The sequence below is a fragment of the Microchirus variegatus genome, assembly GCF_963457635.1.
Source record: "Microchirus variegatus genome assembly, chromosome: 12".
NCBI classification, from domain to species: Eukaryota; Metazoa; Chordata; class Actinopteri; order Pleuronectiformes; family Soleidae; genus Microchirus; species Microchirus variegatus.
Window position 1 is genome coordinate 18,199,485 of NC_139813.1, and position 12,832 is coordinate 18,212,316.

General features: G+C 44.5%; 1 protein-coding gene across 1 annotated transcript in view; it reads right to left on the bottom strand.

The window, feature by feature from the left end:
• stxbp5a (syntaxin binding protein 5a (tomosyn)) overlaps positions 1–11,997 on the bottom strand; it is a gene marked incomplete at both ends in the record, with an annotated part of 99,356 nt that extends 87,359 nt beyond the window's left edge. Inside the window, 2 exons of the mRNA XM_083898810.1 lie at positions 10,194–10,291; positions 11,860–11,997. Coding sequence (XP_083754936.1) covers positions 10,194–10,291; positions 11,860–11,997 — 236 coding nt within the window. The remainder of the gene's footprint in view (positions 1–10,193; positions 10,292–11,859) is intronic.
• Positions 11,998–12,832: the final 835 nt, after the last annotated feature.

Here is a 12,832-nt window from a genome sequence, read left to right on the forward strand (position 1 = left end):
TGTGTCTCTGCACACACAATCGCAGTGACAGGCAATTCCTCAAGGTCTGGTACTTTGGGAACCTCACGGTCTCTCTGAACTGTGCATGTGTGTGCGCATGTGTGTGTGTGTGTGTGTGTCGAGGACCTTGCAAACAGAGTGACGGAGTGTATAGATTTTAGTAAGGTCATAACCAACCATTTACACAGCCCACGGCCATTAGGTGCTCACAGTTAAACCAGAACCGTCCCGTGCCGTCCTCACACACACACACCTGTTCTAGCACAAACACAGCAGCAGCAGCAGCAGCAGCTCTCGTCCGATTTTAGGTATGCAAAGAGTGTGCTCCTCACAAACACGGCGATATAAATCAGGTCTCAGTTTCAAATCAAACTGAAAACGATGCACTGAAAAGAAATAGGAGAGCACGGCGCTATAGTCGCGGCGTTAAGTGGACGACTATGGAGACACTTCACTATTTATGAGTGCCTTTAAAATTAGTGCAGGAATGAAAAGTCAACTCAGTAATCAACTCAAGTCATTTGAGTTTCCAGGGTTTTATAAAATGTATACATATATACACATACATATAGATATACATATGTATATATGTATATATATATACATATATACATATATATATATATATATATATACACACACACATATATACATATATATATAAATATATATATTTTATATTGCATATTAAATATCTGTGGGTTGTGGTCTGCTTATACAAGGATATATATTTAATTGTAGGTTCTTGCAGAGTGCTGTGCTCATTTAAATGTACTGTAATATCGTGATTATATGTTTACAATAATTGACGATAAATATTATATGAAGTTCTTATGAGATGAGATAGAGATTGTTGTTCATTAGCAATATAAATGTTGTCTGAGGGTTAAAACAGGAAGTCTTGGCTGTTTTCTTAGTGTCTCGTCAGACAGTTGGGACTCGATTCAAACCACTCGCTTGCCTTGACTGCCATTTGATGTAAAAAAAAAAAAAAAAAGAAGTATTAAATGGCATGGCAACAGGGACCAACCAATGAGGAGGCTAGTGTAATAGCCCATGATTTACCTGTTATCAGGTTTTTGGAAAAAACGGAGGGTCACTTTAGTCTTTAAGTCCTCTGCTATTATATACGTGGATTTTAAAGCTTAAAGTACCTATGAAGAACGATTGAATCCCTTTTATGAAACCTATTATATCCACAACGACATTACGAACACAGTATGCCAGGCCGACAAGTAACACTACATGTATGATCTGATTACATACTTGCACGCATCACTGCATCGAAAGTAATAACTGTGCAGTAAAGCTCTGCAATTCCTTATCACGTGAGGCTAAGATTAATATCGTCGACTGAAACTTAAGAGCAAGTGGCAAACAATAAATGCACATAATGATACGGGGGCTTATGTGGCCAAGAGTATATAGGCTCTTGGGAGTGGAGGGGTTACAACAAAGAAATGATAAGAAAACATATTAAACATTAAAACATGGGAGGGAGCAGAGCCCCCAGAGAGCGAGGAGAAGATTACCTACAGTAGCTGCACAAAAATAATGAGCTGCAGAGAATCAGCAGGAGGACCAGGAGCACAAAAACACTAAATCCCATTAGAAAAATCCTGTATTCCTAAAAGAACAAAACAATTATATCCCTGGGAATGTGAACTGCACACGAGTGGAAAGCAGTAAACATATAGTGCAAGAGAGAGAGAGGAATACTTCACTTGTGGACCTATATAGACCTGGAGGTCACATGAAGGGCAGGGCAAAAAGGCTAGAGTATAAAAATGTGTGTGCTTCCTGGACGCAAGGCACCACAGGGACGGTGCCAACCCGACAGCACAAGTTAGACTCAACAATGCCACACTTTCGACACCTCGCAACATCAAAGTTAAAAAAAAAAAAACACAGTGTCAGCGATCCACGCAGATATTTTTCAAACAAGACAGCCTTTGGTCTATTCTTAGCTGATGTTTCAGTCGCAGGATTCTCAATCACTGGAGGTGAAGCCGCCTTTAAAGTCAAACCAGGGCACCTTGAGACACAAAACCACTGCATCAAACTCTGTGTCTCCTGCTGTCGGAGGAAAAGAAGCGAAGTTGACCGTCGGTCACAGTCCGGGACCTGTGGTCGAACTCGTGCTTTACCCACCGGATGTCTCATCTCAACACACTCCGCGCTGTTGTGTGTGTACACTCAAGGTAATTGAAAGACATTGCATTCTCCTTCGACCTCAACAATGGCTTTAGTTCGATCTCACGCAGCCCAACTCTCCGTCAGAGTCACGTGACACTGACATTTCACAGAGACACTGGATTTACAGCACATATCATTATGCAAACTCAACTTTTTTTTTAATAATTTTAATACTTATATTTGGGACTCTAGAGGCCCTATGAGTAGGCAAAGTGTGAAAAAAAGATGACTTAGTCATGTTTTTGTGGTCCTCCTCAGTCTATGTGGCTCCACAGTGCAGCACAGAGTTCTACACAAACTTCCAGCCTCAGAGGATTTACGTGTCCAGTGGATACATTTTATATATGACGGCCATGGTGCCTGCTAGAGTCTGCAAATGATGCCTTTTCCAAATGCTAACTGTTGTTAGCTGCCGGAGCCTCAGTGACGCTGACGTAGTTTCCTGTGTCTCATTTGCATTTAAAGAGACAGGCACTTAAAAGCGAGTGTTCTGAACAGGGCTGTTTTGACAGAGTGATTGACCTGCTGTGGTGCTTCATCCTTATGGTATTTTGACCAAAGCATGTCACAGACATGTTCATTAGGACACCAGAGGAACTAGGTTCACTTGGAGAAATAGGGTATATAATATGTCCACTTTAATATAAACTAGCAACAACTGAACACTCCGTTATTTAAAAGACAAACGGTAAGGTGGATCATTCGTTTTAATACGACAGTTGTAAAGGAATCGTTGGTAATAAGCTCCGACAAGTGAAGCATTTAGTCTTCAAGGAATTAAAGAAAGCGTAATTAATAACTCAAGACTCACAAATGAACCGCAATATCTAATCAATAGGAGTCATCATGTTACCACACACACACACACACACACACACACACACACACACACACACACACACACACACACACACACACACACACACACACACACACACACATGCAGCATACAGATCCCATAACTACTGCATCAGACAAGAGCGACACAGAAAATCCAATAAAGAACGCCGGTTCATTTGCTTTAGAAACTTGAGTCTTTACGATGAGGGACCTCTGTGGTGCGGGAACGAGACACTGGTCAAACCGTTCGGTCACAAGAGTGCCGTTACAGTGGACGACCGTATTGACCAGGAACAATACGAGTGCAAATCAATACATACAAAAGGAACACGGTCCTCACAAGTGGCTGCGGAAAAAAAAAATCAGTCATTTGAAGCAAAGCAGATCATAAATCACAACGGAGGCCGACAGCATTGTGCGCGCACTGTGGAATGGACTCGGGGCAAAGACTGACAACATGATGGTTATTCTGGAGCTCAAATCAAAATCACCACCCTCAGGAATAACAAAACCTTGAAAGAACGAGCTACTTTTTTTTTTTTTTTCAATGCTTGAGCCATTGTTTCCACTTCATCTAAAATAAAAAGGCACCGTACTACCAAGAATGATGATCAGACATGATGTAAGCAAGAAAGTTTAACAGTGTCGCCTGAAAGACTGAGATTAAGCACCGGCCTCTATATCATCTGCAACAACAAAGCCTCCGGTGCTGCAGCGGCATCCGGTATCAGGTCTCGCGTCAACGTCTGAAAGTAATTTCCGTAATTTTGAGTTTACTTTGGAACGATGCTGCCTCATTAGCACTTCAAAAAACATTGTGACAAGCAATTCCTGAGCAGTAAACACAGCAGCGGCTGATCTGTCACGATCAAAACACCGGAGCTTCACTCTGCAGATTCCAGCCAAGCATATATATACAGTATATAACATATATATACCTGCTATATACGCCCTCTAAGTGTACATATGGAAATCTGAACCAATTTATTCTCTCTCTCCAGACCACATGACACTGTATATTTACAATGACCCACTCAAGCGTTGACTGCCATCTGTTGGGAATAATTAGTGCACAGGTTGGTGACCTCTAAGCCATTGTTGCTCTGTATGTCTCTCTCACACACACACACACACACATTATGGACAGCTTGTTTTCTATTATTTTTTTTATGTATAAGCTGATGAGAAATTGAAGAAAATCAATGTTACACAAACAAGCCACAGAAAAAAACTTTCCAGATATTTTCCCCGTCTCTTGCCCTCACTTATTGCTCTGTGAAAAGTGAAATAAGGTCGTCTGGGATGAGAAACTAATCCATCTCGATTTTCCTCATCCTACAAACTGAACCAGGAACGACTTTTCCTAGAACACAAAAAAAACACACTGCTCGAACAACATGCACTCAATGGCGTCAGGCAGCAGAACAGAAGAGAAAAAGCTTAACTCCTTTGATGAGACCGCTGCCGTCTCTATCAGCGCTCTCCGGCACATTATTACATAAACCAAGTCACAACAACACACACACACACACACACACACACACACACACACACACACACACAACAACAACCCCAGGCCTGAGCTGTCCTGTAAAACTGCCTTCGACAAGAGTCGACTTGCAACAATCCCGTCAAGAATAACGCGAGATGAGGACAAAGATGCCACCAAAAAAAGGGAATAATAAGCAATGAACTAGAAAGAGAGCAAATAACTGTTTTACACAATTTCCTATCAAAGATACTGAAGAAAAAATGTAAACCAGTTGAAATGATTAAATATCTGCACAATCTATATAATAAAAGTTTATGTCATGGTATAATTTTTAAACACGGCATTAGCGATGGGCACGTTAACGGGTGGTTAGCTGCGCTAGTGACGCTAACTGCGTCAATGTTGACGCATGTTTCCATGACGACTGACCAGAAAAAGATGCACGTGATGTCATGTTTACGTACCGGAGTCCAGGCACCGTTTACCAGTTAGCTCCGTTAGCTCCGTTAGCTGCTTTAGCTCCGTTAGCTCCGTTAGCGCGCGCTACAGTCGAACTGCAGCGGTCTGTTTATTAAACTAAAAGAGCAGCGCTACAAATAACCAGCGTTTGTGCGCCTCTGTTTTTAAAGTTTAGCGTTACTCTAGAGACTCGTAACAATCGGGAGACACGTAAACATGACGTCACGCGCGCCTTTTTTTCGGTCAGCTAACGTGTCATACGTTAACCGCCATTAACCGCCGTTAACGTGCCAAGCACTACATATTGGAATATATTAAAATCCCATCAAAGTTTGCTCAGAAATCGAAATATGCAAGCAGGTGCTCTGTGAACACTTTAACTTCTGTATGCTACACAATAATTACAAACTCTAATATCTGCTGCTAATCAACAATTTGTATTCCATCACTTAAAAGTATCTCCACTCAGGAGATTTCAAGAGTCTTCCTGTGGCTGTAGACAAAACTTTGAGGGTTCGCATAGTTATTACCTGGACGCTGTACAGTATTTTTTTTGTGGGCACGTCCGCTAACATTTTTTAAGTCATTTATCATTAGATGTGTGTGTGTGGCCTATGATGTCCCGCGCCTGTCGATGATATAATCTGGCAGAGCGTAGAGTGACAATTTGATCTATTGATCAGCAGTCCTGCTCGCTCACAGGGAGTGTCTGAGTTATAGCGCTGCCATTTGTCGCGGGGGGGAGGGGGGGGGGGGGGCACCGCCAGTGAGGAGCCGCCTTCTCTTAAGGAGGTGAGCAGAACACATGAAAACCACACACACACACACATACACAGACACATACAAAGGTGGCATTAATAATGACACGCTGCCAAAAATCCAGCTAAGTGCCATTATTCCTCCAAAGCAGTGACAAACTCTCCTGTTAACACAGTCAATGCATTAGCTCGAAAAAAAGAAAAAACTGTTTATTTCCTCTAACATTACACCTCAAAACACACACACACAAGGATCCAGTCGGTTATTGCTATTTATTTCAAAGCCAGTGCCAATCACATGACTCACGTTTCCACACCATATGTGTTGTTTAGCATGAACAGCAACAACTTTGTTCAACCAAAACACAACTGAATAAAAACTGATCAAAGAATAATGTCAAGAAGGTCTTTTCCACAGTCTTTTGATAGAGATATGATATATTGAAAGTACTGTATTTTCTGAACTATAAGTTGCGCTTATATACGACTTACATATCAAAAATGTCATCTATGACCACAAGAGGGCACTGTCTACACTTGTGACAATTGAGCGCTGCTACTGCACCACCGGGAAAAATGAGAGAACGCAGATAAAATGCCATTGAAAAGAAAACGCTATACCGCAAAATTTAAACCGAAAACGGTAATCGAGCAGCAGAAAGAAAGATTGGAGCGAGTAGAAAAACTCGTCAGGGTCTGGCGAAAAGCAGAGGTAACTCTTACTACTATCGGGCTGAAAGCGCGATGGTCAGAGATGGAGGAACGAGTCCACAAATGGGTTCTTCCTCTTTAGGACATATTTTCTGACAGACGCGACTAATACTCCAGTGCGACATATAGTCCAGAAAACATGGTAGCCAATTGTGTTGAACTAGCACTACTTATTAATCTTATATCCCGGTCTTATTCCAGTTGTAATGGCTAGCACTCTTGCCTCTTGCAAGAAGACCGTGCGTGAGTTTCCTCCCACAGTCCATAAACAATATGCAATATGGGGATTAGGTCAATTGGAAACGCTAAATCGACAGTAGATCTGAGAGTGGATGGTTGTTTGTTTGTATGTGTCCCTGTGATGGACTGGCAGTCCGTCAAGGGTGTGACCTCGCCTATCCCCCTATGTCAGCTGAGATTGGGAGGATAAAGCGGTCGAAGATGGATGGATGGATGGATGGATGGATGGATGGATCCCTGTCTTTACAGTACTAGCTCACCTCTGTGTCAACAACCTGCCACCGATGTTTAAGAGACATCAGCACTAACAATCTAAGTCTGCCGTCCGTCCATCCTTCTGCAAACCAACCCTGCGTTTTTACTTACATGTACGGTGCACTTTAGTGAACAGCTGCACAGTGAAACTTGTTTACTAAACGCTCAAGAGAAGCGCGTGTGTGTGTGTGTCTCGGTGCATTACCATACACTGATCAATAATGGTTCTATTCCTGGCCATTAGATCTTAAGCAGGGGGATAGCACTGTCTCCCTCTCACATACACATATCTATCGGCCTGTCCTCTCCACCGCTTCTCCCGCCAAACCTCTCTCGCTCTCTCTCTCTCCACTCCTCTTCTGTCCCTCCTCCTCTAGACAACACCAAAGGGACATTGTCATCGACCCAGCTGGATAATGGAAGCAGCAGCAGCAGCAGCAGAGTCAGTGGTGAGCATCAAACAGGAGACAGTTTTGGGGGATCACAGAAATGACTGGGGCTTCATGGCTGGATAGATCAACCATGTCCACAGAGGAGTCACTCACACACACACAGTGACATACATGCACACACACACACACACTCCTCCTGTGCCTGCTGTAATTCTCCGTCCTCTGCCACGCTGCCAGACTGAGGCCCTTGATCTGCCACTTCCTGTAATCCTCCGCGGGACAGCGGTGCAGCCAAATGTTCTGGCAAGCCGGCGAAGGCAAACAGGCACAAATATCCACAGACATGCACTCACATTGGTCGCCACCGACCGCAAACGACATCACCTCCAGGGTATAGATGTATATCAGTCCCATCATGATGTCTGTCGCCAACTAACGGTTGGACTCGTCGCGCAAAAAACGTCCGAGCTGCAGCATGGCAACGCAACAAAAAAAAAAACATGAGTCATAAAATCTCCATGATGATCCGTGCCACGCTGGTATCATCGCCATCAGATAAAGAAACAGGGCCGACTGTATAGCAAATGACAGGGGGACGGAAAAAAACCATCATGACTCTATCAGATCCACATCACTCACACACAACGGAGATTGCTCTGTTCATTCAATTTCAAAGTGACCGGCTTCAGCTATAGCAGGAGCCACCTGACGAGATGGTTTCACCCAAACCTGGGATCGTCTGAGGGAGAATGCAACTCTTACTCTAGGCCAGGGGTCTTCAATCCTGGTCCTGGGAACCCACTGCCCTGCATGTTTTAGAGGTTTCAAATGATCAGGCTTCTGCAGAGCTTGTTGATGAGCTGAACATTTGAATCAGGTGGGTTGGAGCAAGGAAACGTCTAAAGCATTTAGGGCAGTGGGTCCCCAGGACCAGGATTGAAGAACCCTGCTCTAGGCTGTTTGGTTATAGGATACCTTTATGCCTCAAGAACAGCTTTTCCTTACAGAGTTTATCCAGTCTGGAGCTCAAAAGAGTAAAGCACCACAACCAGGACATAAGCCCCATTAAGCTGATTCACCAGTCGACACCAACATTGTACTGTACGTCCACCAGAGGAAGGATTTCATCTTTTATCTAATAATACATGCATACGACGGGCAGAATAGGCTCCGCTTGGGATAAAGACGTCCCATGTTTTCTGTCGAATCTGTAAATCTTTAGGAACATTTCAGGATTACCTCCCGTGTCTTTCTCAGTCTGTCAGGAATAAAACACATTAAAGACAGAAAGACTGCCCACCGTTGTCTTTTTATAAGTCTGCCAAAAGTAGCTCGGTACATTGTGCTCTGCCAGAGACTCTGCGAGAGTCTCCGTTTATATCCTCACCTTTCCAGCGCAGGTGAACGAGACTGAGTCACAACTCGAGCTGCCAGCAGGCAGGAACGAGGGACGGACAGGCCGACAGCTCTTCATCACACAATAATGAGCTGGCAAAGGGTTGTCGGACAGGCAGGAGAACACATGGAGGACCCGTAAAAGCAACCTGACAAAGGCGCACTCGCGGGCGTTCTCTGAAGCTATACGACTCCCTGTGGTGCCATTTCGTCGCCAAGCTGTTGTCCCTGTTTGTGTTAACATCCCCTTATTGAACGGCTAATGCGAGCTACCTCTGCTACATAGTTTAATGTGTGGACTTTCTCGAAGTGCGAGCAAAGCAGCTGCAACATGGAACTCAAAAGATGCTCAATTAAGTATGTCGTTGGTCGTTTTAGAACGGTAGGGTGTAACTTTTAAGCAACCAAACCATTGCCTAAGGTACTCATACAGTGATGATGAAGACTGTCAGCTCTACACAAAGCTGAGGTCTTCGGCTCTCCTGCAAGAGCAACATTGCGCTAGTAAAGCGAGACAGCCACTAATAAGTTGGAGAATGACAAAGCAGAAGCAAAAAGGGTTTCAGAGGCGAATTATAATGCACAAAATACCCAGTAGTTCCATATTTTGAGGGAATAAACTAGAGCGGAAATGCAACAAATTATTATTTTCATAGTTGATTAATTGTTTGGTCCATAAAATGTCAGAAAAGGTTAAAAAACGTTTATCAGTGTTTGTCAAACCTGGAAATGACGATGTTTTTGTATGACTTGTTTTGCCCAAAAATCAAAATGATTCAGTTTTAATTAATTATTTGTTAAGCGGAGCAAAAAAACAAAGAAAATATTCACATTTAAGAAGCTAAAATGATCAGAAACCTTGTTTTAATAATCGATTATATAATTATCGAATAGTTGACCATTCATATAGTAATCGATTAATCGTTGCAGTTCCTGAATAAACACCCCCCACCCCTGAGCTGCCAGTATAGAGCTGAAACAATGAATCGATTATTAAAAGACAGATTAATCAATTCCGAAAATAATCGTTAATTGCAGCTCTGTGCCAGCGTATACATACAAATGCTACCAGTCAGGTCTGATAGTTTTGCTTGACAGCCCTTTTTTTTTCTTTTTTTTTAAAGAAGGACGCAGCAACAACATCAACAGCAAAAATCACTTAAAGTTACAAGTTCCGAACGCGACAACATCTGCATTCAGTCAAGGACGCTTGATTCTGACGCTCATCACCAGCACATCACGGCAGCAGGCCGTCAGCTCTTAAAGGAACACCAAAAACTCTTCAGCACACTAAAAATACACTGAAACTCACTGTCAGCTCAGACATCCGTCCACTTACCTGCTGCTGCTGCTGCTGCTGCTGCTGCTGCCTCTCAGAGATGCAGCTGCCCAGAGGAGCTGCCACAGGCCACAGTGACCGATAACAACTCAGCGAAAACGAACAAAAAAGGATACAATCTGAGAGCTCCACTCTGGGTGCCGATGGCCAGTATCTTCTGCACGGGGTCAAAAGCCATGGCCGACGGCTGATAGGGAAACCCATGACGGACGGTCTGTGAGGAACACAGGGGGAAAAAAACACATGAAAGTGTTGAAGAGAAATACAAATATAGGAGGTGTCGAAGCAAACATGTAAAGCCTACTTTTTTTTTTTCTGCTGACATGAGAAAAGGAAAGCGAAGGAACAAACGTGTGTCTGAGCCTGATTATTTGTCATCACTATTTAGGATCTTTTTATAAATCGCGGGGCCTATTTTGAGACTCAATCGCTCTCACTTTCACCGTTTCATCTCGTTTTTTTTACTTCTCTCACTCCCCCTCCCACGTGAAGTCGTGATTACACTGAAGTCTGGGAAGAATGCATGCAGAAAAGCAGCGACTTCTCGCATTGTACTTTGGAAAGATAATGCCCTGACCCTGTCCACGCTGGTCTGTGTGACCGTGTGGCTTAATGGCATCAGTCAGCCGGTGGTGGGCTGTTTGTGGGATTTGTTTGTTTAGCAGCAGAAGGCTAAAGCACGTTACGTAAGAAGCACTCACAGTGCAGCAGAAACACCTGTCCTCCTCCTCCTCCTCCTCCTCCTCCTCCTCAACATTACAGTGTGAGTCTGGGTCCAGACAGACTTTAGAGAGACACTTCAATCAGGTGCGTTGATGGACGCATCAAGGCTGCAGTTAGCAATCAAACCGGAAAAGCACTAAACCAAACTTATCCTTTAAGCCCTAACGTGTGTGGACTTCTTTGTACTGTCTACTTCTGACCACTCTTGTGATGACAAAAAACAAAAGTTTTCACTCAGTAACAAAGGCAACACAAACAACACTGTGACCTCCAGACACACAGAGAACCGTGTCGTGTGAGATCAATGACACCTGGTTCCAAATGAGCACAGCCTTGATATTAAACAACAATCACTTCACGCTGCTATGGAGTAGTTTAACGCGATGGCGAGTTAAAGGCTGCATAGCATGGAAATTGAGTGTCGAATCAACCTCATGCAGTGTTGTGGCAAAATCAGACAAGAGGAGGGCAAGCTAATTTTTTTCCTTCCCAAAGAGGCGCCACCAGTCCTTAATGGATCAATAAAGTGGAGGGGGTAAAGTGTTGTGTGTGTGTGAGTGTGAGAGAGAGAGAGAGGTGGCATCGACCAGAAACCACTGTTTTACTAATCCAAACCCAGCCTATTATGCAAGAGAAGGATCAGTTTGGCCCAACCCCTCCATCATATGACAGTTCATGCCAGGCAGCACACATCATCACACAAGGTGTAACACAACAACACAACACAACACATAGGAACTTGCTGTCGCATCGTAGAAAGACAAGGTTACACTGAGTGAGTGGCATCTATCCAAACGCATCAGATCAGCCTTTTATGTTTTAGGAGAGGAGATCATAGAAAGAGAGAGGGAGAGGAAAAAGGGCTCTGCACTCACACCTGCTGTGTGAGCCTGGATATGCGCATCATAAACTGAATAATGAAGAAACTACATGTGGAGGACATGCGGGGGGAGGAGGAGGAGAAGGGGAGGGGAGGAGGAAGGGGGTCGATGGTGAATGCAATGGCAGGGGGGCAAAAAAATCAAAAAAAAAAAAAAAAAAATCACGAGTGTGGCCAACCTTGCAGAGCTGGAAATGGTCGGACTGGAGAGTCTCCTGGATCAGATGGTTCTCCTGCGGTCCCACTTGGACCGACGGCGCCGAGGAGGAGACCTCTTTCAAGCCGTCCAGCACCTTCCTGATGTTGAACTTCTTCATTTTTCACACTGCGGAGCAGAGAATGGAGATCACCCGCAGAAGATACACAGAGATGGCTACTTTCCCTCTCTCTCTCTCACACACACACACACACACACACACACACACACACGCAATCTATACTCTATTCCTCTGTAAATCTCACATTTTAGTGCTGCCTTTTTATCGCAGTCTCCATGATGGAAGTGCTCAGGTGCTCTCTCTGCTCCACTGGGGGCTCCCGCGCTCCTTTGACGCGAGATTTTGGAGACGCGCTGCCGGGGGGACGTTGGTTGGTTGGTTTGGTTTGGTGCGTCGGTGTAAATTCACTCGTGAGTCCTGTGCTGGTGCCAGTGCCACACTGCGTCTTGGTGGCTGCTCTGCTCTCTTCTTTCGGCTCAGGCTGTCCTCCCCTCCTCCTCCTCCTTACTTTGTCAGCCGTGCGCGCCGCTCAGCCAAGGCGGAAACGCAGAGCAGCGGTGGCGGCGCTGCTGCTGCTTCTGCTGCTGCTGCTGTTGACGCTCCTGCGCATGTCTGACAGAGCAGAGGCTTCGACACAAATCCTGCTACCTTTGCCAGCCTTCTCTCTCTCTCTCTCTCTCTCTCTCTCTCTCTCTCTCTCTCTCCTCCTCTCTCTCATTTTTCTTTCATCTCCCCCTCCCTCTCCCTCTCTCTCTCTCTCACGCACACATAGGTCTAGAGAGCCACTGCACCTGGTGATGCTGCTGGTGTTGGGATGCTGCAACGTGTGTGTGTGTGTGTGTATGAGAGAGAGAGACACACACCTGACTCAGTCTCATTGTTTCCACTGCATCCTCCCCACCTCTGTCAGTGTGTGCTTACTTAAATGGAAACA